Source organism: Hemibagrus wyckioides, linkage group LG04 (genome assembly GCF_019097595.1).
Source record: "Hemibagrus wyckioides isolate EC202008001 linkage group LG04, SWU_Hwy_1.0, whole genome shotgun sequence".
NCBI lineage: Eukaryota > Metazoa > Chordata > Actinopteri > Siluriformes > Bagridae > Hemibagrus > Hemibagrus wyckioides.
The window spans coordinates 25,926,199-25,951,940 of NC_080713.1; the positions used below are offsets into that span (position 1 = coordinate 25,926,199).

Sequence of the window (25,742 nt, forward strand, 5' to 3'; positions counted from 1 at the left end):
ACCACGCTCTTCATCATCGCCTCAAAGGTATCATCATTTAGGATCGAACTTCTCGGATTAAACAGGGGTTAATAAGTTGGTGAAGTAAAGTGAATAACACTGATGATCTCCTCATCATGGTACCTGTTAGTGGGTGGGATATATTAGGCAGCAAGTCAACATTTTGTCCTCAGAGTTGATGTTAGAAGCAGGAACAATGGGCAAGTGTAAAGATTTGAGCGAGTTTGACGAAAGACCAAATTGTGATGGCTAGACCACTGGATCAGAGCATCTCCAAAACTGCAGCTCTTGTGGGGTATTCCCGGTCTGAAGTGGTCAGTATCTATCAGTATCAGTATCTATCAACAGTGGTCCAATGAAGGAACAGTGGTGAACCGGCGACAGGGTCATGGGCGTCCAAGGCTCATTGATACACGTGGTCTTCAAGGTGCCTTTAAAGTTCTTGATAAGTGAGTTTTTAACCTCACTATGGAAAAAAAGGAGAGGAGGCCCGGACTGTTTGTAGCAATCAGATCGTAAGTGATACTGCTTCATAGGCAAGCACTAAATGGATGAAAAGTAGTATGTTATTCTTTAAATAAATAATAAAATCAATACAACACTTCAGGATTCTCTGATTGTTGAGTATGTTCCTATTACACTAATCCCAGATTGTTTGATTCCTTATTTCAGAGAGAAATAATCAATTTAAATAATTTTCCTAAAGAGTCTTCTGTCCATTTCAGACCTTCACCACTCAAGAGACCATCACCAACGCTGAGTCGGCCAAGGAGTGGTTCCTGCAGGCTGCCAAAGATGTGAGTCTTGACTCATGGGGAATCTTGCTATGAATTTGGAGCCTCATTACTTGTGGCCTCTGAGTGCACTTTGTGGATCATCTGAATCCAATTTATAAGCAGATTTAACCAGAAGAAACCGATTCTGATTTAACCCAGTGTACATTTTCCCTTTCAGAAATCTGCTGTTGCTAAGCACTTTGTAGCCCTGTCTACCAATGAGGTACACTGACTCACACTCAGTATTCAGCCTTTAAATGCAGTCTGTTCGTCTGGTCTCAGTGTCTAACCTTTGTCTTTTTGTCCTCCAGGCCAAAGTCAAGGACTTCGGCATTGACACGGAGAACATGTTTGAGTTCTGGGATGTAAGTGTGTGTGTGTGATGATGCCCTATCACTATGTAGAGTGTTTGAGCTTGCCTTACTGAAAGAGGCGCATGCAAAGGCTATTATTAGCATGATCGTTTGACCTGTGAAGTAGGCGTCTAGATCCGCACACTGGCAGCTGCGCGGTAATCGGAATCTCTCCTAACGGCTCTGGCCCATGTTATAAATAAAGCGCGACCTTATCTTAAACAGAGGTCACTCCACCACTGGGTCACGCCAAAGGTCGGCAGGCTGGTTTTAGGTACAGTACAGTGTTGATATTTGAAGTGCAAGGTCTCAGCTGTGTGGATGTGTCCGGTCTGAAAGCTCAGCTCAAAAAGAACAGCAAAATGAAACTAATATATTTAAGCTACACTTATACATGGTAGGCTTTCAAAGCAAGCTTGAAGAATAAGCTTGTCTTAGATGTTAGCTATGTCATCCTCATCACTTTAATGTCACTGCTGATCAACTTTATGTGGAAAAATGTAAAAATCTTCGGTGACTAAAAGTTTAGTTTATGCAATGTGTTTATTTATGTAGGATCAGGACGAACGAACAGTAGCGTAGGTGGAAGCTGGGAAAAAATGAGAAACCTCTGAAATGCAGAACAGTGGAGTTTATCATTGTTTTTAACGAGGTCATCTGCCTTCCAGTGGGTTGGAGGACGCTACTCCTTATGGTCTGCGATCGGGCTATCCATCGCTTTGCATATCGGTAAGTCACAACAGTTACTGTCTGAAATATTTTTCATTTATCAAACTCCAACTTTTTACTTTCTATTTTTTTCTATCTTAGGCTTTGAGAACTTTGAAAAGCTCCTAGCAGGAGCTCACTGTATGGTAAGTCCTTATTCCTTTATCAATAAAAGTAAAATAACATTCAGTGGATCCGATAGCCAAGTATTCTTGACAAGTTAATGAAAAGTGAAGAAGAGAAATAAGGAATGAGTGGGAATGTACAATATATTACACTGTATACATTTTGTAGGACACTCACTTCCGCACAGCTCCGCTGGACCAGAATGCACCAGTTCTACTGGCCATGCTGGGTATCTGGTACATCAACTTCTTCCAGGCAGAGACTCACTGTCTGCTGCCCTACGACCAGTACATGCACCGCTTCGCTGCCTACTTCCAGCAGGTGGATTTCTGACTAGTTTTTGGAAAAAAAAAGCTATTTAAGAAATGGATGGATGGATGGATGGATTAGAGGGTTGGACTATAGGTTTAAATGAAATACATGGATAGTAGATTTGCATGGCTAGATAGATGCTAGGGATGGAAAGATATATGGTAGGAATGAATGGATAGTAGAAATGGATAGACTTACAGATGCTAGGGATTGAATGATACATGTTAGGAATGAATGGATAGTAGATATGGATGGATGGATAGATAGATGCTATGAATGGAATGATACATGGTAGGAATGAATGGATAGTAGATATGGATGGTTAATAGAGTTGGTATAAATGGATAGATGGTAGGGATGGACAGGAAAAATAAATGGGTGGTAGATTGGGATGGATGGATGGATGGATGGATTGAAGGGATAATTGGTAGGGATGGGATGATACATAGAAGTTATGGATTGATAGTATTCATGGATGGTAGGATTAATGGTAGACATGGATGGATAGATAGATAGATAGATAGATAGATAGATAGATAGATAGATAGATAGATAGATAGATAGATAGATAGATAGATAGACAGTGGGATGGATGAATTGATGGTAGGGATAAATGAATGGATGATTGAGATGGATGGTAGGGATAAAGGGTTGGATGGATGGTATAGATGGATGTTAGGTATGGATGGGTAGTTGGATGAATGTATGGAAAGGTGGATGGATGGGTGGATGGATTAATGGATGCTAGAGATTGATGATAGAGATGGATGAATGGATGGCAGAGAAAGATGAATACATAAACAGATTGTAGAGACTGATGGAAGGGATAGGTGAATAGATGGCAGTTATAGATGGATAGATGAATGGATGGTAGAGATGTTATAGAAGAATGGATGGTAGGAATCGATTGGTAGATTAATGGATGGTAGGGATAAATGGGTGGATAAACAAATAACAGCGATGGGTGGTAGGGATAGATGGGTAGTTGAACAGATGGCAGAGATGGATGGTAGGGAGAGATGGGTAGATGAATGGATGGGAAAGGATAGCTGGGTAAAAGAATGGATGGTAGGGATAGCTGGGAAGATGAATGGATGGCAGAGATATATGGTAGGTAGAGATGGGTAGATGAATGGATGGTAGGGAGAAATGGGTAGATGAACGGATTGAAGAGATGGATGGTAGGGAGAGATGGGTAGATAAATGGATGGGAAAGGATAGCTGGGTAAAAGAATGGATGGCAGAGATATATGGTAGGTCGAGATGGGTAGATGAATGGATGGTAGGGAGAGATGGGTAGATGAATGAATGGCAGAGATGGATGGTAGGGAGAGATGGGTAGATGAATGAATGGCAGAGATGGATGGTAGGAATAAATGGGTAGATGAATGGATGGCAGATATAGATGGTAGGGAGAGATGGGCGGATGAATGGATGGTAGAGATAGGTGGTAGGGAGAGATGTACTTCATCTGGTAGGGATAGATAGGTAGATAAATGGATGGGTAGATGAATAGATGGTAGGGATAGATGAACAGGTAACAGAGAGGGATAGAGTTTATATACTAGTATATAATGTAGTGTGGACATTTCCTTCTCTGTTCAGGGTGACATGGAGTCGAATGGGAAGTACATCACCAACCACGGCACACGTGTAAACTACCATACAGGACCCATCGTATGGGGGGAGCCTGGAACGAACGGACAACACGCCTTCTACCAGCTTATTCACCAAGGTGACATCTGCGAGATACACGGTGCTACTTTCTCCGTCGACGTGTGTACACGAGTCTTGTTTCTGAAACTCTGTTCTGTATAACTTTTCCTGCAAAGCCCCTAAACCCTCGAGAGATAAGAGACAGCCGTTAACCGAATTTGCCCTAAACAAAACTCAGTGTTATTACTGACTCAGACTTCATACATATATTTATAGCTGCTGCAGACTCGTGTTCTGACCTTGGTATCACAAAATACCAAATGTAGAAAAAAAAATGTAAAACTGTTTAACTAATCCATGACTTGAGAACTTCAAGGTTAGAATATTTTAAGGTGAAGGCAAGTGAAGGCAGAAAACAGATCATCAGACACAAGCTTCAGCTATTTTGGAGTTTCTCTGTGCAAACAGAATCCTAATCTCTAAATCTCTAAATCTCTAAATCTCTTCCAGCAGAAAAAAAGCTTTGCTCAGTCTTTTGCTATATTTGTCCGGACATGTGTGTGTGTGTGTACAAATGTTTCATCCTTCTGTCTTCTCTGTAGGAACCCGTATGGTCCCTGCTGATTTCCTTATCCCTGCTCAGACTCAGCATCCAATCAGAAACAACGTGCACCATAAGGTACAATTAAAGAGAAAATAGGATTGTTATACGTGTACAGTATATTAGTTCACATCTGATTGTGTGTGTGTGTGTGTGTGTGGGTGGGTGTAGATCCTGATTGCTAACTTCCTGGCCCAAACCGAAGCTCTGATGAAAGGAAAGACGACAGAGGAGGCGAAGAAGGAGCTAGAGGCTGGTGGAATGAGTGGAGAGAAACTGGAGAAGATCCTTCCCCATAAAGTAAGAGAATATCTGTAAAGATCAGTATACACTGCCTCCTAGTGATGTGGGGATGTTTATCACGCCCCCTAGTGGTGGAGCTTGAACTGCTCTCTACAAGTGAAGTAGAGATTTTCATTTACAATTTTAAAAAATGTAAACTTATCAATGATTAATTCATGATATCAATAATTCAGTCTGGTTACTGACAGTGTAATGGCTGTCACTGTCACCATGGTAACAAAAGCTATTATTAAGATGTGTGGGGTTTTATTCAGTCTCTGTTCCAGCACATTATCTTGTCACGTCGCTTCACAGTATTCAGCTTAACAGGAGTTGATTGTTCTGCTGAAATCAAACAAACAATTGATAGAAACACATAATAAGCTTTTATTAAGATAATTCAATTCATGAATATCATTAGCTGATGAGATGAATTGAGTCATGTTATATCGGGGAATACTCAGAATGCAGTTTGGTGGCTCTCTGGGACAGGATTCTGTATTAGACCTTGTTGTTTAAATAGGAATGTGACTTACTTTGAGCTGTTGTGGTTGGTCTGACATAGAGGAATGGATGAATGGATGGATGGATGGATGGTAGACATTGATGGAAGGGATAGAAGGACTGATAAATGGATGGTAGAAATGGATAGTAGTGATGGATGGATGGTAGACATTGATGGTAGGGATAGAAGGATTGATAAATGGATGGTAGTGATGGATGGATGGATGGATGGAGGGATGATGGATTGAGGGATGGAGGGATGGATGGATGGATGGATGGATGGTAGAGATTGATGGTACAATGGATAGATGGCAAGGATAGTTGGATATATGAATGGATTGCAAGGATATATGGATAGATAAATAGATGGTAAAGATAGATGCAGATGAATGGATGGTAGGGATAGATGGATAAATGAATGAATGGTAGTGATAGAGGGATGGATGGTATAGATGGATATTATGGATGGATAGATTGATGAATGATAAAGATTGATGGTAGGAATGGAAGAATGTATGGCAAGCATAGATGGGTAGATGAATGGATGGCAAGGAAAGATGAATAGCTAGATGGATTGTAGAGACTGATGGTAAGGATAAATTGATAGATGAATGGATGGCAAGGATAGATGGATAGATGAATGGATGGTAGAGATAGATGGATAGATGAATGGATGGCAAGGATTGATGCATAGATGGATGGATAGTAGAGACAGATGGATAGATGAATGGATGATAGATATAGATGATGATAGATGAATATATGGTAGATATAAATGGATAGATGATAGAGATAGATGGATAGATGAATGGATGGGAAAAATTGATGGAAGGGATAGATGGATGGTAGAGATTGATGGTACAATGGATAGATGGTAAGGATAGATGGATATATGAATGGATGGCAAGGATATATGGATAGATAAATAGATGGTAGAGATAGATGGATAGATGAATGGATGGCAAGGATATATGGATACATCAGTGGATAGAGGTAGACGGTAGTTATAGAAGAATGGGTGGCAGCGAAAGACGGTAGGAAGAAAATGGTAGATGAATGGATGGCAGGAATACATGATAGTGATAGAAAGGTGGATGAACAGAGAGCAGAAATGGATGGATGGATGGACAGATAAACGGATGGTATAGATGGACAGTAAAGATAACTACTTTACTTAAATTAAATACTACAATATAAATCGTACCAAACTGCTCATATACAAAAAAAACCCATATATTTAAAAATAATAATAATAATAAATAAATTAGTTCTATCTACTGATTTACTCTCCATCATATGTGATTTTGATACTGAGCTAGAGATCGAAATATGTATATTATGCTGCAGTTAGGCTCCATGTTTGAGCTTTCGCTGCTTCACTGCATATCAAACGTCTGTCTGTTTTAAAGGTATTCCAAGGAAACAAACCAACAAACTCTATCATCTTCAAAAAGCTGACACCGTTCACCCTGGGAGTTCTTATCGGTGAGATCCTTAACAGTCCTCTATTCACGTTTTACAACAAAATGATTAGGCATGACCTGCCAGGGTGTACCCCTACCTTTCGCCCAATGTGTGCTGGGATAGGCTTCAGCAGATCCTCGTGACCCTAATTAGGAATAAAGCGGGTATAGACAATGGATGGATGGATGATTAGGCATGTTTTAGATATCTGCTCTGACTGTAGTTTAGCCCTGATCTCACATACATACATACATGCTTAAGCTAATTAATAATCCATTAGCATCAGAATGTTTACAGCAGTGAGACAGTGAGATCAAGGTTTGGGGTTGAGCTTTCCCCTTAGAAAATGAAGAAATAAATACTGCATAAAGGTAGTTCTTTACTTTTCTACAGCAGGTGAATAGGCTGCTAGCTATGAAGAAATCCTGCTGTTTGTATGCTAATCATAACCCCTACAAACATGACTTTATAGCAATCATACATGCTAACTCAGTGCTTGTCCTCACAGTGCATTCTGCTATCAAAGCTGCGATGTGTGAAAATCTCAAACATAATATTAAGAGATTTCATGAAATCAGTGGTAACATTAAGCATGAGGTCTAGCGTTAGTGCTAGTTTTAGACAGACCACATTGTCTCGCACCTGCAGCACACCACTCAGGTCTTCAGAATACATTATAGTGTGTTCAGAGATTTGGACTGAATAAATAAAGAAAATATTCTGACAGCATTGAATGGATGAAACATGAATTTTTGATTGGTTCTTGCAGCAATGTATGAACACAAGATCTTCATCCAGGGGGTCATGTGGGAGATCAACAGCTTTGACCAGTGGGGGTGAGTATAACGGTATAACAGTATAACACACACACACACACACACACACACACTCTACAGGCTTTATAGCCAACATGAGTGTGTTTTTAATAAAGCATTTGTTTTATGCTAGAGATTTATACCAGTTTTTCTTTACTATTAGTTACTATGAACTTTTTTAGTATTATTTCTTTGCTATTAGACTTTTTTTAAATGCTAAGCTTTATAAAGTGATATTGATTTTAATTGAAACCACGGAGAAAAAAAAGACAATGACGTACACAAAACTGCAGACTTGTTTACTCTTTCACACAGATAGTATAAAGTATAAATAGTTTAAATAAAATAAAAATAAATTCCAACATAAAATCCAGTCATGTCTCTTTATATGTAAACAACCAAGTCCAAAAATAATCATTTCCATTTAATTAATTTTTTTTTTTAATTATTATTGATCTGATTTTTTTTACTGATAGTGATTCTGTGTATCTGATCAGATGCCAATATTATTTTAAATTTATTTTAATTTTCACAGAATTAAATTACAGACAAGAGATCTAAAACTTAAATCTAAAACTGTAAATCCGAACTTGTGTGTGTGTGTGTGTGTTTTATTTTTGGAATAGACCATAAAGGAAATTACAGCCTCTAATTTAGCAAAAATTCCAAACACACATCATTTGTATCACATCAAACTGGGTGAGTTGCTTGTTAAAATATACACTGCATTGCCAAAAGTTTTGGGACACCCCTCCAAATCACTGAATTTAGGGGTTTTAAAAACTTCCATGACCACAGGTGTATAAAATCAAGCATCTAGGCATGCAGACAATTTCATGCTCCCAACTTTAGGGGAACAGTTTGGGGATGACCCCTTCCTGTTTCAACATGACTGCAGACCAGTGCACAAAGCAAGGTCCATAAAGACATGGATGAGTGAGTTTGGTGTGGAGGAACTTCAGAGTCCTGACCTCAACCTGATAGAACACCTTTGGGATGAATTAGACTGGAGACTGCGAGCCAGACCTTCTCGTCCAACATCAGTGCCTGACCTCACAAATGTGCTTCTAGACCTTGTGGAAAGCCTTTCCAGAAGAGTTGAAGCTGTTATAGATGTAAAGGGTGGGCTAACTCCATATTGAACCCTACGGAAGAAGATTAGGGATGTCATTAAAGCTCATGTGAATGTAAAGGCAGACGTCTCAAAACTTTTGGCAATATAGTGTATATAGTGTTGTGTATGAAAGATATAAAATAACAGAAAATGCTGAAAACAAGAAAAAAAACATCAGAAGTCAGCGATCACCGCAAAAAAATCACATATATATGACTAATCCTGATAGTGTGAGTTATGTGAGCGCATGCAAAAATATATAGATATTTTCTAAAAGGTCTCACCCTGAAATTACAGGTAAACTACAGAAATCATGATGTGGGAAAAATATATGTAATGTAAAAAAATTATCAAATTTGTCAGAAAATAACACACACACACACACACACACACACACACTAGTTGTCTGGTCTTCGTGCTCTGCTCTATTTCTGTGTGTAGCGTGGAACACACACACACATACACACACAGACACACACACACACACACTGGTTGTCTGGTCTGTATGCTGTGCTCCATTTCTGTGTATAGCATGAAACACACTCATACACACACGCACACGCACACACACAGACACTCACACACACACACACATACACAGATACACACATACACAGGTACACACACACAAGTTGTCTGGTCTTCGTGCTCTGCTCTATTTCTGTGTGTATGATGGAACACACTCATACACACACACAGACTAGTTGTCTCTCTCTCTCACAGACACACACACACACGTTGTCGGGTCTTTATACTCTGCTCCATTTCTGTGTGTAGTGTGGAACTTGGGAAACAGCTGGCCAAGAAGATCGAGCCTGAGCTGCAGGACACGGCTGAGGTCAGCTCCCATGACTCCTCTACGAATGGCCTCATCAATTTCATCAAGAAGAACTTTGCTTGAACACACACACACACAGACACACACACACACACACAAACACACACAGACACACACACACACACACACATCCCACAAACATACTTCACAGGCCCCCTGCCTGCCCTACAACCGCCTGGGATTTCTAGAAGCTTCCATCATGAGCTGTATAAAACCACTGAGCTTGAATGTTTAAAAACATGGTCTGGGTTTGAAACTGGAATCCTACATGCATTATAATAACACAACTTCCTGTTCAAAATGATCAGCTAAGTATTACCAGTTCAAAAATTTCCCAATCAAGCGATCAATTAAAACTATTACATCACCTAAGCATGACTGTGTATCTAAACTTGTCCTGTTTATTTATTTGTCTGATTTACATCAGATCTTCATCCACATTTACAGAGCGACTCTTCTAGAAGGTTCTCCACGATGCTAGAAAAGGTCCCTCTATCTTATTTAATATAATATTTATTTACCATAATTTATTTTATTTAGATTTTAGGAGCTGAACTCACCCAGAAATGGTGCAATCTGGGGCAATAAATTGCAAACCAGTATTCTGATAATATAAGATCTGATTTGCTTCTAATTTATTTATGAGCATAGGGGTTAAATTGGCATTTGGAGGCTGGAGGAAGAGTGAATTGGGGGAATTTTAAATAGATCTGTCTGAGTGAAAACGTGTGTTTTCTCTCTCTCTTCTGATCAGATATAAAGCTCAGAGGACAAACTAAGAGCATGTGCATTACCATGACGTTGAGGTTGAGGAATTTATAAACCGTATCGAAAAGGCTGCATGTTTTATTTTCCGTAGTTGTAGGGTCCAGATTATTCTATTACAGATTATTATTACAGAGTATTTGGAGCAGTTGCACTCAGTTACACCTCTGATATAAAGCTTCTGATCCGACACTGATATGCAGTCTGAAACAATCTACAGATCAGGATCAGGTCATCTGTGTCCAGCACGCTGTTGTAGTAAATGCTGCAAACCAATATAAAAATTCTCCATCTTACACCACACCACTGACAACGGAGCTGTTTTTATGTTAAATGAATTACACTATATTGCTAAAAGTTTTGGGACACCCCTCCAAATCACTGAATTCAGGTGTTGTCTTTCAGGGGTTGGGCTCGGCCCCTTAGTTCCAGTGAAAGGAACTCTTAATGCTTCAGCTTCATACCAAGACATTTTGGACAATTTCATGCTCACAACTTTGTGGGAACAGTTTGGGGATGACCCCTTCCTGTTCCAACATGACTGCAGACCAGTGCACAAAGCAAGGTCCATAAAGACATGGATGAGTGAGTTTGGTGTGGAGGAACTTCACAGAGTCCTGAACTCAACCTGAGAGAACACCTTTGGGATGAATTAGAGAGGAGACTGCGAGCCAGACCAAAACTGGGACGTCTGCTTTTACATGCACATGAATGTAATGTGGAGTTGTCCTGCCCTTTGCAGCTATAACAGCTTCAACTCTTCTGGGAAGGCTTTCCACAAGGTTTAGGAGTGTGATTATGGGAATTTTGGACCATTCTTCTAGAAGCACATTTGTGAGGTCAGGCCCTGATGTTGGAACAGGAAGGGGTCATCCCCAAACTGTTCCCACAAAGTTGGGAGCATGAAATTGTCCAAAATGTCTTGGTATGAAGCTGAAGCATTAAGAGTTCCTTTCACTGGAACTAAGGGGCCGAGTCCAACCCCTGAAAAACAACACCTGAACTCAATGATTTGGAGGGGTGTCCCAATACTTTTGGCAACATAGTGTTGTGTAGCGCTCTTATACAGCAGACTTCAGGCTTTATTCACGAATAGCCACTACTGCAGGCTTTCATTCCAGTCAAACATGAGGTTTACTTCATATGGCTTTTTTTGTGCATAAAACCCAAGGTCTCCTGCATTACAGTAATGTGATATGAGTTTCCACTTTTGACCACCAGGTGTCACCATGTTGTTTTATTTTTTTTCTGGATAGCCTCTTGCTGATTTCCCAGCACTTCCACTATGGAACATAAGGTCGAAGGTCAGCTCTTTTCTGTTTTTCTCAAATCCCAAGCTATTCTATGTGACAGGGCTTCCTCAGAGAGAGGGAGAGAGAGGGAAATCAATACCAAGCGCATCTGGAAAACATAATGTTCCCAGATAAATTCCTTTCACTCAATCAAAATATGAAAAGGGGTGGATACTGTACGACTCGATACAAAGAACTAACTGCAGTTATAATAGTGTCTAGCGACTGTCATGACTGTAGACGGATAGATAAAGCCATAAAGTGAGACTAATAGCAGCCATAATACATTGTTGTTGTTTTTTTTCTTTTTTATCCTGAAGCAGACAGAGATTGAGAGATCGGTTTAGGGAGCCTGTTGCCTGGCAACAAGTCTTTTTTACTTCCAGCCTAACAGAGCTCTGTTTTTCTCTCCCCTGCTCAGTTCAAGAGCATATTAGTTTGATTTTGTTCTGAACTGATTTTGATAGAACCACCGAAAAGATGAAGTATTGATACCGGTATAGGTTTATGTGTGGCGGTGCTTGAAAGTGTGTTTATATTTCGAATTTTGTATATTTGACCAAAAAACATCATCAGATTTCCACACAAGTCTTAAAAACAGAGAAAGAGACCACAATTAAGCAACAAACTTATACATGGTCGTTGATTTATTGCGGAAAATGCTCTAATGTTACATATCTGTGCAGCAATACCTGCAAGTAAACATTTCTGGTGAGGGTTGAGCTGTCCTGTATATCCACTTGGAGGAATTTTAGCCCATTTCTCAATAGAAAACAACTTTAACTCAGAGATGCTTGGTGGGTTTCCACCAAACTTGCTTCAGGTCCTTCCACATCATATCTATTGGATTATGGTCAAAACTTCCAAAATGTTAACTTCTTCTTTAACCATTTTTGGTGGATCGCATTGTAAGGCTTCATGAAAACTTCATGATCTACTGTTTCTTGAGATTCAGTACATACACAGATGTATTGATATTATCCTTTAGAATTCACTGGTATCATTTACAATTCATTGTTCCATCATCGATAGCAAGCCAGATACAGAAAAACACAGGCCCAAGCCATGATACTACCACCACCATGTTTCACAGGTTCTTATCCTGGAATGCAATGCTTTCTTGTCTCCAAACATGCTTCACATTTTGTTCTCATTTGTCCACAAAATATTTTTTCCGATAGCCTTCTGGCTCGTCCATGTGATTTTTAGCAATCTGCAAACAAGCAGCAATGTTATTTTATTAGAAAGGAGTGGCTTTCCTCTTGCAGCCATGCTCTTCAGTGTTCTCCTAATGGTGGACTCATAAACATAAGCATTAGCCAATGTGAAAGACGCCTTATTTAATTAGAAGTTTCCTCAGGGTTCCTTCGTGACCTTGCACATTGTTACCAACAGTCCAGAAGGGTAACAGTGGTCTCCATTCCCTCCACAATCTTGTATATTTGACCAAAACATATCATCAGATTTTGACGGTCTTAGAAACAGAGACAGAGACCCTAATTAAGCAATTACGACAAACAATATTATACATGGTTATTGATTTATTGCGGAAAATGGTCTAATGTTCCCAACAGTCCAGGAGGGTAACGGTGGTCTCCATTTCCTCCACAATCTGTCTAAATGGTGATGGGTGTAGTCCAAACTTTTTAGAGAAGGTTTTCCTCTGAGATCCTCAGAAATCTGCTTATTCGCTCCACAAACACGTGCTGTGAAGATCAGACTTTGACAGATCTTTAAATAAAACAAGAGTTGAGATGAACTTGAGGTGAACTGCACTCGAGAAACCACTGCAAGATGACGCAATTGACTCTTCTCACACTCCTTTGCACTTCCACTACAATAACAGCAACGAGACTGGCGAGATCGAACACTAATCACTTTCACAGCATCCCTTTGTGGTACAGTTCTGAATAAAATAAAAACACTTACCTCAGCTTTTATAGCTCTCCCGTGGATGAAAGAGAAGAACAGATGAAACAATGGGGTAGGGATTGAAGGAAGAAATGTTGTAATCCGCAGGGGAAGTGCATTTGTGTGTGGTTAGCATTTCACTACGAACAGAGCTCATTGTTAAAGACTGGTGGCTCTTTACAGCCACTCTCACTGGAAACGCGGTGAGCAGAAATGCTTTGTAAGCTAACGCTAATCTGACAGACTCTCGAAACAAACAGTGGAGTTTAACTTCAAGATCACGTGGCTTCATATCGACCGCTAACATCGACTAACAAAACAAACAAAAACACTCTTCATTCTATGACTATTAACTCACACAGCTAGTAAAATAACCAGAAATTTCCTTCAGCTTTTTTTCCTTAGCAAAAAAATGAACAGCTTTGTTGTAAGTAGGAAATAATTGAAGCCTGATGTGAATTAGCTACCCATCATCAATGCTAACATCCGCTAACGTTACCTTAACTGCTAGGTGCGAATGAATTCCTACACTAAATTCAGCATGAAATCCTTCTTTGCTGAGTTTTCAAACAATTCCTCAGTTTAGTTTTAGCAAAATATTTCCATTTAAAAGGAGAAAAGGAGAGAAAAAAAAAACAACTGTGATAAAAACAAAAAGGCTGTCAGCAGTCTCATAATTTTAAGCTGTAAAATGGAGCTAAATTCTTCATATTTTTTTCTTATATCATCTGATTTAAAACTCACGAATCATTAACAGCTTTTAATTAAAGTTGCTTTCTTGTTAGCTAGTTAGCAACCCGGCTCATTAGCACGCTCGGTGTACTTTAATCCAAAGGAAAAGGAAACACAGCTTGTACAAAAATATCTTTGCTTTTTTGTTCTTGCCGCCAAGGTCGAGCGAGTTCTTATTAAATTCACTTCCCACTACGACCACTCAGGGACAAAAGCCTTACACGCATCCAGACCGTGAGAGGAAAGTGAACGAGGTCATGTTAAAAACAGTAAAAAAAAAAAAAAAAAAAAAAGAACGCATTAGCTTATGGCTAATATCTCGGTGCTGGTCACCATGGCAACTTGAACCCATACAATAACTGCTCCGTATAACCTTTCGGAATAAAAGGGATAACTTGGGTTGGAAAGCTGACTGAAAAAGACCAGTGAGTTTTTTTTACAGATCAGTACACGTGCCTTTGACACTCTCAGTGGGAAAACAGACATCTTCATTATAAAAAAATTAAAAAAAGAAAAGAAAGAACAGGACATAAGGTACCTTCTGGACTGTTCTTAAGAACCGGAATGTGGAAGGTGTCTGTCATATCTTTTGTAAAAGAAATGAATGAGAAGAATCGCAGACGTCGTCTACAATACCGCAAAATTGGATCACTTTGCTGAGTCATATGCCGACACCAAAAATAACAAGATTGGATGTTTTTATCAGTCAAGCCGTGTTCAGTCTTCAAGATGATGGACCCTATGCCACACTTTTTACCTAGTCTCACTGCATATATATTTATACACACACACTACCATGTATTTATAAATATACGTTTTTATACACACACACACGTCTAATGTACACCTGCCGATCCTGTAATATTGTTTGTACAGTTACTCTGTACAGAAATCTCACTCTCAGACTGAAAAATAACTTGGAGAGCTATTTATTTGTATATTCGTTTTTTTCTATTTTCTGGTGAGGGTTAATGGTAGCTCAGTGGACTGGACACTTGACGTTGTGTATTCAAATCTTGCCTCTGCCACGCTGCTCCAGGAAGGAATTAGAGTTAAATCTATAATGAGGTCAGAAATTATGCTGATTTTTAAGTTGCTCACAAGCTCCTAATTACACAATTCCACTTGACTATACACTGCCTAGGCGTAACATTATGACCACCTGTCTAATATTGTCTAATACCTTGGTCACCAATACCAATGGGTGTTACCTTGTTACCACTACCTTGGTCACCCATGACCCTGTTGCCGGTTCACCACTGTTCCTTCCGTGGACCACTTTTGATAGATACTGACCACTGCAGACCGGGAACACCCCACAAGAGCTGCAGTTTTGGAGATGCTCTGATCCATCTGTAGCTTATACAGAGTAATGTGCACAAAAAATTCTGTACAGCAAAGACATCTTGAAAGATAATTAAATAAATAAATCATTTCTCCATTTTAAAAATCCGATGTCACCCAGATGAGGATGAGGCTCGCTGGTTCCTCTCGTATCATCTCAGGGAGTTTTTCCTCACCACCTTTGCTTCAGTCTTGTTCATTAGGAATCAATATAATTTTTTTTCTTTTGTTAAAAGCAATATACAAATACAACTGAATCTATTACTATTCAGGAATCTCTAAATTCCAGGATGTTCTGACCAACTACAAGCACAAGCTGGTCAAACTGGAAGACCGTCGCTGCCAGCTGGTAATGTTTTCCGAATTACTGTTACTAAGGCTACATCATACACTAGCTATCACTAAGAAAATATCATAGCATCTCAGACAAGGAATAACAAAGCTGTAATAAATAATCTACCAGATGGCCACGATGGTCCACCAGTTTTCAGGCAGCCTAAGCTGGATCTTTCAGCAGGATTATGAAATTGCCTTCCAAAGAAAAAGCTTTGGGGTTTTTTTGGCCTGCAGTTTGGATGACATTAACCTGGTAGCAATAAGCTTCCTTTTCTTATTATCATCATGAAAACCAGTCCACAAGCAAACTTCAAGCCTCCAACTCGTCCTGGCTCATCAACTATATTTGAAATACACTGGGAAATAATGAGATTTTATTTCTGTGCCATTTTTCTCATTACATTCTTTCGGCAATCATTAATCATTCATCCCAGCCTGACAAACAAACAAAACAAACAATTTTTATAATGATGCAAGTCATCCAAACAACTTGCACCCTGAAATCATTTCTCATAAACTGCCCGAGGCCTTGTTCTCAGACTCACCACCACATTACAGAATCGTACACTGCCCAGTTCTGGCACTGAGATCTATCCGAGATCATTACGCTGAGCGAAGCTCTGCTTCCAGTTCCCACGGCCTGCGTGGTAACGCAAGTTACGTCAAGGTCAACGTCACTTCGCCGGCTAGTATCGCCCAGGATTGTCGTCGCCAGCTGGGTGGTTTTTTGGCAGAAAAAAAACATCCTGCTGAGAAGGGAACTCCATTTCTGTGGTGAATACAGAGGAACTGGGTTTGAAGGTGAGTCCAAGTCTTCTGAAGGACAAGTGCTGAAGGTCTTCAAAGTGACCGATGATGTCTAAGGAAATGATTATTGGGCTGTCCTGGATTGAGATGTAAGATGTTGTTACTGGCACATAGTACATGGAAATAAATGGTGAGTGAACAGGATATCCAGACTCAATTTAACTCTTTTGACCGGCGGCCAAAAATGGAATTTCTCCCATTTCTGCTCTCTGAGAGGCTCCAAGTGCTTGTTCATAATTATCTAAAATGTGAAGGTGTTTATCTACAACCACTAAAATTCTGTGTAAGGTTATCAAACAGAGGGAAAAACACACGTCTCACACTGAAAGCTAACAGACTCATTTTATATCAGATTCACATCCAGAACATCATTCATCTCTTTATACTGATTGAAAATGTCCCATAAGGCAGAATGGACAGCCAGTGTACTGGTATAAAGGGTTAATACGGAGACCTGAATTAAAATGCATCCAGTTTTGAATATGTTTTGGAATAAGGAGCGCACTGAGGAAGTTCTCAACCTTTTGGACTTTTTGTTGTAAGTTCTTTACTACACCTCACTCTCACCTCATTATGACTTCCCCGTTTCCTCCATACCAAGTCTTAATCTCCTTAATCTAAATTGTTTATAATCCCCTTTCCGTGGCAGAATTTCGACGTTTATTTCTATGGACCACTGATCCTCATTCGCTTCTCGTCCATCTGCTGGGACTCGATTGTTCAAGGACAAGTCCGGTTTAATTCGGCCTTGAATTTCTGGAACCACAGGGTTCGAGCTGAGGCCATTCCAACGGGTCATTTTGGTGTAGCTAAATCCATAGGGATGGTTTTTTTATCTGGCGTGAGGGCAGGGCTATCAGTTATCTCTGCCTCCCTATGGGACGGTGCTGGAGGAAAGGGGTTTGTTTGCGTGCAGGGCAACGATTAGAGCCCGTAATAGCGCACACTGTGATATGGAGCAATAACACCGCTGAGTAAACATTCTGATCTCACTGGGCTTTTAGGGACTTCTCATAGGAAAATGATTTAATTCATAACGGTGCTATAATAACTTAAATCATGACCTTCACAGGGAGTATACTGTTATAGGAGAATAATTATTACTGTTACACCATATAACTGCACAACCCCAAGAGCTTTTCCTTCTTATACCTCAGCAAATTGCATACGTTTACAATCAACCCTTTATCAACCCTTTATACCAGTACACTGACGTTTAGTTCTGCCTTATGGGACATTTACACTCAGTATAAAGAAATGAATGATGTTCTGGCTAAAATGAGTCAGGACTCTGTTGGCTTTCCCTCTGTTGGACACAGAATTTTAGTGGTTGAAGATAAACACCTTCAGATTTTAGATAATTATGGACACCTCCTATGGACAATTTTTGGAACTTTTCTATAAATATATCGTCTCTAGTCGTCTAGATAAGAACAGAAATACTTATGAAACACTACAAATTCTTAAAGCCCTGAGTGATTAGCTTCATGTTAAACTCCACTGTGGAGTGAGACATGACAAAGACCTTCAATATTCCACATGAACAAGACAAAACAGGATAACTCCATTATCTGGTCTTTAACTAACAAACTACATTATAATGACTAGTTATCATCAGCGTATAGTTACATATAATGCTGTCCAGAAAACAGTAGTAACTGTAATGCCTATAAAATCTATAAACAGTTGTATTTTCACTGTAATTGTTCAAAAAAAAGCTGCATGTCATGTTACCAAGCAACCAGAAAGTCCTCTCCTTCTTAGAAAATGCTGACACTGGAGACTCCTTTCTACAAATACTAAATAAATAAAAGTCTCCAAAATACTGAATGTTAATGAGCTGCATAGCAGCATTCACAGAGACTCGTCTGACGGATGCTTCTTATAATCTGAAATCTGTTAATAAACTATTTCTAATGCTTTAGAAACCATCATGTAAGAGATCACGTGACTTCATTTCTTCAGTAGAATAAGATTGATATATAAAAGTGTAGTTTTGGCACATCCAGGCCTCTAGAGGGGGCTAAAGCATAGACTGCCATTGGTAGTGGCATGACTGTATGTGTGCTAGCATTCTTAGGGTTTTTTAAAACACCCCCCACGTCATGATTATAATCCAGAGTTTTGGGGATTAGTCCAAATTTATTTAGACAGGATTGGATTGTGATAGGTTTAGTGGTTAGCACGGTTGCCTCACAGCAAGAAGGTCCTGGGTTTGAATCCCAGGTTCGAACAGGTGGGGGCCTTTCTGTGTGGAGTTTGCATGTTCTCCCCGTGCCTGTGTGGGTTTCCTCCGGTTTCCTCCCACAGTCCAAAAACATGTAGGTTGATTGGTGATTCTAAATTGCCCATAGGAGTGAGTGTGAGTGTGTGTGGTTGTCTGTCTATATGTGTGATGGACTGGTGACCTGTCCAGGGTGTACCCCTGCCTTTCGCCCAATGTGTGCTGGGATAGGCTCCAGCAGATCCCCATGACCCTAATTAGAAATAAAGCAGGTATAGACAATGGATGGATGGATGGATTGTGATAGAATGGGAAAGGAACGGAATTCTGATGCGATATTGATCAGAGACTCTGTTACAATAACAAACCACACAGCATTCATTAACTACAAAACCACTTTATTGAAAAAGCAGATTATCTCATCTACGGTTAAATGATATGTCCCGACTTCTTATAACATTAAATAACTTTAAACCTTTTTTTTCGTGTTTAGATAAATAAATCTACTTTCCTTTTTTTTATTTATTTATTTATGAAATATCTAAAGAAATCCAAAAACATCGAATGATACAAAAAAGCAGAAGGTGAGAGACGCATTCTGAGAACTACACTCGAGAGAGAAAACGAAGCTACGGCTCACCGCCGTGTCGGATAGAGGCAGAGACAGAAGAAAAGCTAGCGGTGTTTATTTACAGGGAATCTATCTGTGGTCTATCAAATAGTAGTACTTTTTTTTTGTATTAAGTGTATTAAGACATCGTGGAGAGGAAATAATATGCGGTTTTGTGAAGGGTAAAGCAACCTTTCTGGGAATGATCTGAGGGGGAAAAAAATTGGTCTTTTTTTTGTGTGATAAAGAAAGTCTGTGCATTTTTGCATGGAATCGTTCGCTCCAGAGGAAGTGTGTGTGTTAAAAACCATGATGTCGGAGACAGGATTGATTTTGGCCTGCCTGTGTCCACACGGTAGCGTTACAGCAGGTCTCCTGTATGCCTGTGATACACACACACAAACACACACACACACACAAACACAACCATGACAAGAAGACTATGCTGGTTTGTCATTAGGTTGCGCTTGCATTTTAACTCTAACACACACGCACACACACACACGCACAGTCAAGGCCAAGCAAACAGCCACATAAGGAGCGGCCTTGCCACTGATGCATACTAGGAATGTTCGCATACACACATCCATCTTGTTCAGCTCAGGTGAAACCAGCACCTCTGAGCTTCAGCAGAAAAACAAAACACGTCCGAAGAGCGATCCTCTCTTCCATCACAACAGCTGTATCACATCTCCAAGCGCGTGTGTCCTCCCAGACAATCCAGTGTCGGGAAAACACTGTGTACACCGTGTCGGAGCTCAGAAATGACACTACATTCGTGTAAAGAAAATGTCTCTGGATATCAATAGGGTTAAATATGATATGTTAAGGCGGTATGTGTGTGTCAGTTTGTGAGTGTGGCTGCTCAGGTTGACACACAAATTGAAATGTCTCTCTATGTGTGTGTGTGTGTGTGAGTACATTGTAAGGATCCGAATTCCTTACCAGTAAGCTCATCCGATCACATACCGTTTATATGAATACAAAAATGACATACAGATATTAATGGTGCAACTTCAAGGCAATGAGTGGAAAGAAATAAACAACAACAACAACAACAAAACGTTAAGTGCGAGATTTTCAGTGAAAGGCCACTTATAAGGCTTTTCCTTTCTCGGAATGTAGCTGTATATGCTGGTTGTGTCCTGTAAAGTGTTTGGGACCGCGGGAGGTCAAAGTTCGAGTCTGTGACATCGTTCCAGGGTCCAGCTGCAGAGGGAGGGAGGGGGAGAGAGAGAGAGAGAGAGAGAAAGATAAAGAGAGATTGACAGAAAGAAAGGAGAGAGAGAGAGAGAGAGAGAGAGAGACAGAAAGAGAGAGAGAGAGAGAGAGAGACAGAGAGTGAGAGAAGGAGAGAGAGAGACAGACAGACAGAAAGAGACTGAAAAAGAGATAGAGAGAGGGAGAGAGAGACAGAAAGAGAGAGAGAGAGTCCGTTTTCTGCCTCGTATCAGTGAAGGATGGTGTGGATGGTGTGTGAAGCAGCAACGAACATCACACACATCTCTCTTTGTGGCTCTGTCGTGGCTCTGTCAGGTCTGTGTGTCTGTGTGTTCACAGCTCGGTGACGTGAAGCGGATAGCTGGTCGGTGGCTGAGACGGACCGGAAGCTTTTAACCGGTGCAGGTGGCAGGCGTGGCACAGCAGGTGACCCTCCAAAGGGTAACAGCGGTGGCCTTCTTCATCAGTCAGCTGAAGGCCACAGTCCTGAAATCAAAGACACACCCACACAGAGATGAGTTCAGCTGTTGTCATAGCAATGACTTTAGTCCTTCAGGTTTCTAATCAGAGTGTGCATTATTATGCAACATGAAAAATATTAGGAAAAGAAGAATAAGTATGGAGTAACACACACAGAGGTGCGCTGTTATACGACGATAATCAACGACAGTGGTGATGTGATGCGTCCCTGTGGGATTACGTTCCCTTTACGGCATTAGTGTGAGTGGTACACTGCAATTTCACTATTTATAAATAAAAGAGATACTTTTTATCTGTTTATTGCTACATTGCATGCCTAATGTTGAATGGGGAATGTCCAGGAAATAAATTTATTTATTTATTTATTTTTGTGCTTGTAATTTTATCATTACAGTGTTCCACAGCACTGACACTGGAGACTCCTTCCAAAAATGCTAAATAAACATCTCCTTAAATAAAATATCATCATATCAACACTTATACCTTCCATACATTTCACAGACCCCCTTATCCAGAGCGACTTACATTTTTATCTCATTTTATATATTTGAGCTTAAGGGCCTTGCTCAGAGGCCCAGTAGTGGTAGCTTGGTGGACCTGGGACTCGAACTCACACCCTTCCGATCAGTCGAAACACCTTAACCACTAAGCCAGCACCACTCCCCATACAACCCTCCATGCAAGCTGTTTCAACAGAGATCAGATCAGTGCATTAATGCACACCTGCGACAGTCTAGCTCACACCTGAGTCTTAAATCCATCATTTTTATGACATGTCGATTACTGACAGTGACTCGAGGCTTTAAGTTTACTGGCACGGGAAAAAGTGTGTCACCCAGTGGCTATGATAAAGCGGGTTTTAATTTTATGCAAATGAAAAGCCTAGCGATCGAGCGACATGTCACGACAAGCAGGAATCAAACTGTAGCTAAATCTAAAGCTTCACCCTGAGCGCGGCGGAGATGCGTGAAGCTACGAGATATGCTCGCTGATATGCTACTCGGAGAAATACAATTCCCAGCATTTCATCTAGACAACATCAAATAAAGCTAAAATAATGCTCATGATCAGAGCAGACAGATTTAGCACAGATAAGAAGCAGACTTTTTTTTTTTTTTAAATGAAGAAACAGAGAAATTCATACCTTAGCCATCAAAACAAGGCTGTTGTTAGCATGGAAGTGTTTAATACACTGATACAGGGTTCTGTTCTACACAATTTAGCAAAGTTTAACAAACTGGAATGTGGTGAATGATTTACGTTGTGTTTATGCACACACACACACACACTTTCTCTCTCTCTCTCTCTCTCTCTCTCTCTCTTCGTCACTCTGTGTATTCAAACCTGCCTTTTTTATGCTTTTTAAAAACACAGTCCTGACTTCAAACCACACACACACACACACACACACACACGTCCTCTTACCTCACAGTGATAACACTCTACATGGTAGTCTTTATCCATGGACACGACCCGTATGGTCTCCTCTGAACCCTGAGAGAAACACACACACACACACACACACACATTTAGAGTGACTAAATTATGACTAATGCAGATCTGGGTATGAAGAGAGGGAGTGTGTGATGAGATGAGAGCCCTTACCTCAGCTGGGAGGATGGGTTGACCACACGACGCACATTTTGGAGCAAAGACTCTGTAAAGAGCAGAAAGTTTAGAGCTTTTTCAAGCCATCACGTTCTAAAACACTCAAGAAATGAAAACAGAACTGAATAAATAGAAATGATAAGTAAATATACATGGAGAAACCGTAGCTGCTGAGGTACAAGAGGAATAAAACCCATCAGGATGTGTTGTTATTAAAACTCACGGGGGCCACGACGCACCCTGGTGTTGATAATTTTCCTAAAAGTGCATGCCCCTAAGGGTTTTGTTTTATTCCTAATGCAGACAGGCAGGGGGTCTAGAAATAAAAGTAGACGGTGCAAGAACAACAGGAACTTAATTAGAAAGCAATCTCGGATTTAGTTCCCTGTGAATCTTCCCTGTGATATGTGTAATTACCAGTGGGAGTCTTTAACACAACTGACTTGCTCTACAGGGTAATTTAAAGCAGCTCTAATCCAAAATTACTGCACAAACATCGCTGCGTCTGTGTTTATTAAAATTTAACTGATGTGTGTTCGAGAAAGGGTGTGGAAGATACACCGATCAGAAACGGTGCAACGGTTTAAAGCAGACAAGCTGAAGGGATCACGAGCTGATGTCCGATATCACGACTCTGACCGAGACTCTGAAGCTCTTACTGATGAAGATGATGAAGGACTTACGTGTGATAGTCTTTAACACAGTAGATGTTATTCTCCACGTCGACGGTAAAGGGGACTCCGTCTAGTCCTTCCTTACACACGACACAACGGAAACAACCCGGGTGGTACGACTTCCCTAGAGCCTGGAGGATCTACACACACACACACACAATCAAATTAATACAAACATACAAACCATCATTCACTGCTTTCTAGATTTACTGTGAATTTATTCAAATTAAAAAATCCTTCGTGACATCATAGTAAGAAAGCTCTAGTTGTAGTGTGTGTGTGTGTGTGTGTGTGCGTTTGCCAAGACATGGCCGTTAATTATTTCGCAGGCTGAAAAACTCTGAATTCTGATCATTAAACGGGAAAAAGCATACCATCTCCATGATGAGGTGTCCACACACGAAGCATTTCTCTGCCGTCTGCTGGAAGCCTGAATACTGAAAACACACACAATTACACCTTAATTAATACCACAGCTCACACACACGCATACACACACACGAAAACAGTGTACTCGGATTGTTGTGACGAGTCCTGGATATTAAGGACGTCAATGTAATTGGATTTTTTTCTGGTTTTTCACCATTGTGACAGGAAGCCTGTGATTCATCACACACATTTTATTTTATATAATAAAATATATGGAATGTCTATCATCAAGCTTTAATAGAAATAGCCTTCTATTTACTTTCATGCTGAAAGTTTTGTGTTGATGAAAATCAGAAGTTCCCGGCTGCCTTTTATGTCCAGTTACGAATAATATCTGTTTATTTGCAATAATTAAAAATAATTTTTAATGGTAGTAGGGATTAATACAAATTAATATAAATACACCGATCAGGCATAACATTATGACCACCGACAGCTGAAGTGAATAATGCTGATGATCTCCTCATCATGGCACCTGTTAGTGGGTGGGATATATTAGGCAGAATGTGAACATTTTGTCCTCAAAGTTGATGTGTCAGAAGCAGGAAAAATGGACAAGCGTAAGGATTTGAGCGAGATTGACGAAGGGCCAAATTGTGATGGCGGATAGACCATTGGATCAGAGCATCTCCAAAACTGCAGCTCTTGTGGGTTGTGCAGTGGTCAGTATCTATCAAAAGTGGTCCAAGGAAGGAACAGTGGTGAACCGGAGACAGGGTCATGGGCAGTCAAGGCTCATTGATGCATGTGAGAAGCGAAGGCTGGACCGTGTGATCCGAGCTACTGTTGCTCAAACTGCTGAAGAAGTTAATGCTGGTTCTGATAGAAAGGTGTCAGAATACAGAGTGCAGCACGGGTCAGGGCTGTTTTGGCAGCAAAAGGAGGGCCAACACAATATTAGGCAGGTGGTCATAATGTTATGCCTGATCAGTGTATAAGTACAACATTAATCTTGAACTTTTTGTACTATATTTATGTAAAGCTTTATGTAAAGCTGCTTTGAGACAATGTCCATTGTTAGAAGCGCTATACAAATAAAATTGCAGTAAACTGAATTGAATATTGACAGATTCTGAAAAGAAATCAACTAATATTGACCCTAAAGTTGGGAAACTTATACAGTAAGAGACACATCACTGCTAAAAAATCAGTTTATTATTTACATTTACATGAAAGTTCTTCATTACGACTGAGAGGTTAGGCTGTATCTGACTGCAAGGTGACACAACCTGTACTGAGGCCTGTGAGATACAGGACATGTAGATAGGATATAACAGATATACAAATCCTAGTATTTCTGTCAATCCACTGCTGTGGTGTTAAAGAGGATCTGCAAATTATAATCTCAATCTGATCCACATGTTAAATCTCTAGTCTGTCTCAGGCTACAGGGGGAGCTGCTGGTCTCTGATGGACTACAGGAAGGAGTTAAATAGTTTAGGGACAGTAGGGGGGCACAGCGTGAGAGCGGTCTGAATTCTTCCTACGTGTACAAAGCCACATACAAGGTGACTGGCTATAGACCTAATACTGAGAAGAGTTACACAAAAACAAGGCTGAAAACCAGACTATATCTTTTCGTAGCTTTATTTTGAGAACCTAGACAGGTGTACACAACTAAATTCGCTAAACCTGCAGCTATAATTGTACGATTATCTAGACAAAGTGACACTCAACCATTAACGATGGGTAGAAATAAGCCAGTTTTCAATTTTCTTTCTCAGTAATGCTTCACATCAACACTCTGCAGCTGAGATCTC

General features: G+C 40.2%; 2 protein-coding genes across 3 annotated transcripts in view; one reads left to right on the plus strand and one right to left on the minus strand.

Moving 5' to 3' along the window:
- Positions 1-9,934, plus strand: part of gpib (glucose-6-phosphate isomerase b) — a 13,509-nt gene extending 3,575 nt beyond the window's left edge. The window contains exons 6-18 of the mRNA XM_058387123.1: positions 1-27; positions 726-797; positions 955-999; positions 1,088-1,141; positions 1,798-1,858; positions 1,940-1,983; positions 2,132-2,284; positions 3,881-4,010; positions 4,534-4,610; positions 4,704-4,832; positions 6,728-6,803; positions 7,552-7,618; positions 9,489-9,934. The exon at positions 1-27 is cut by the window's left edge and continues 120 nt beyond it. Coding sequence (XP_058243106.1) covers positions 1-27; positions 726-797; positions 955-999; positions 1,088-1,141; positions 1,798-1,858; positions 1,940-1,983; positions 2,132-2,284; positions 3,881-4,010; positions 4,534-4,610; positions 4,704-4,832; positions 6,728-6,803; positions 7,552-7,618; positions 9,489-9,612 — 1,059 coding nt within the window. The 3' untranslated portion in view covers positions 9,613-9,934. The remainder of the gene's footprint in view (positions 28-725; positions 798-954; positions 1,000-1,087; positions 1,142-1,797; positions 1,859-1,939; positions 1,984-2,131; positions 2,285-3,880; positions 4,011-4,533; positions 4,611-4,703; positions 4,833-6,727; positions 6,804-7,551; positions 7,619-9,488) is intronic.
- A 9,427-nt stretch (positions 9,935-19,361) lies between these two features.
- wtip (WT1 interacting protein) overlaps positions 19,362-25,742 on the minus strand; it is a 39,306-nt gene continuing 32,925 nt past the window's right edge. Inside the window, exons 4-8 of one of the 2 annotated variants that reach the window (XM_058387930.1) lie at positions 23,928-23,990; positions 23,563-23,693; positions 22,877-22,928; positions 22,697-22,765; positions 19,362-21,277 (exon numbers count right to left, since the gene is read on the minus strand). In XM_058387930.1, the coding sequence (XP_058243913.1) occupies positions 21,125-21,277; positions 22,697-22,765; positions 22,877-22,928; positions 23,563-23,693; positions 23,928-23,990 (468 nt within the window). In that variant the 3' untranslated portion in view covers positions 19,362-21,124. The remainder of the gene's footprint in view (positions 21,278-22,696; positions 22,766-22,876; positions 22,929-23,562; positions 23,694-23,927; positions 23,991-25,742) is intronic. The other variant, XM_058387929.1, reaches the window with a different exon arrangement.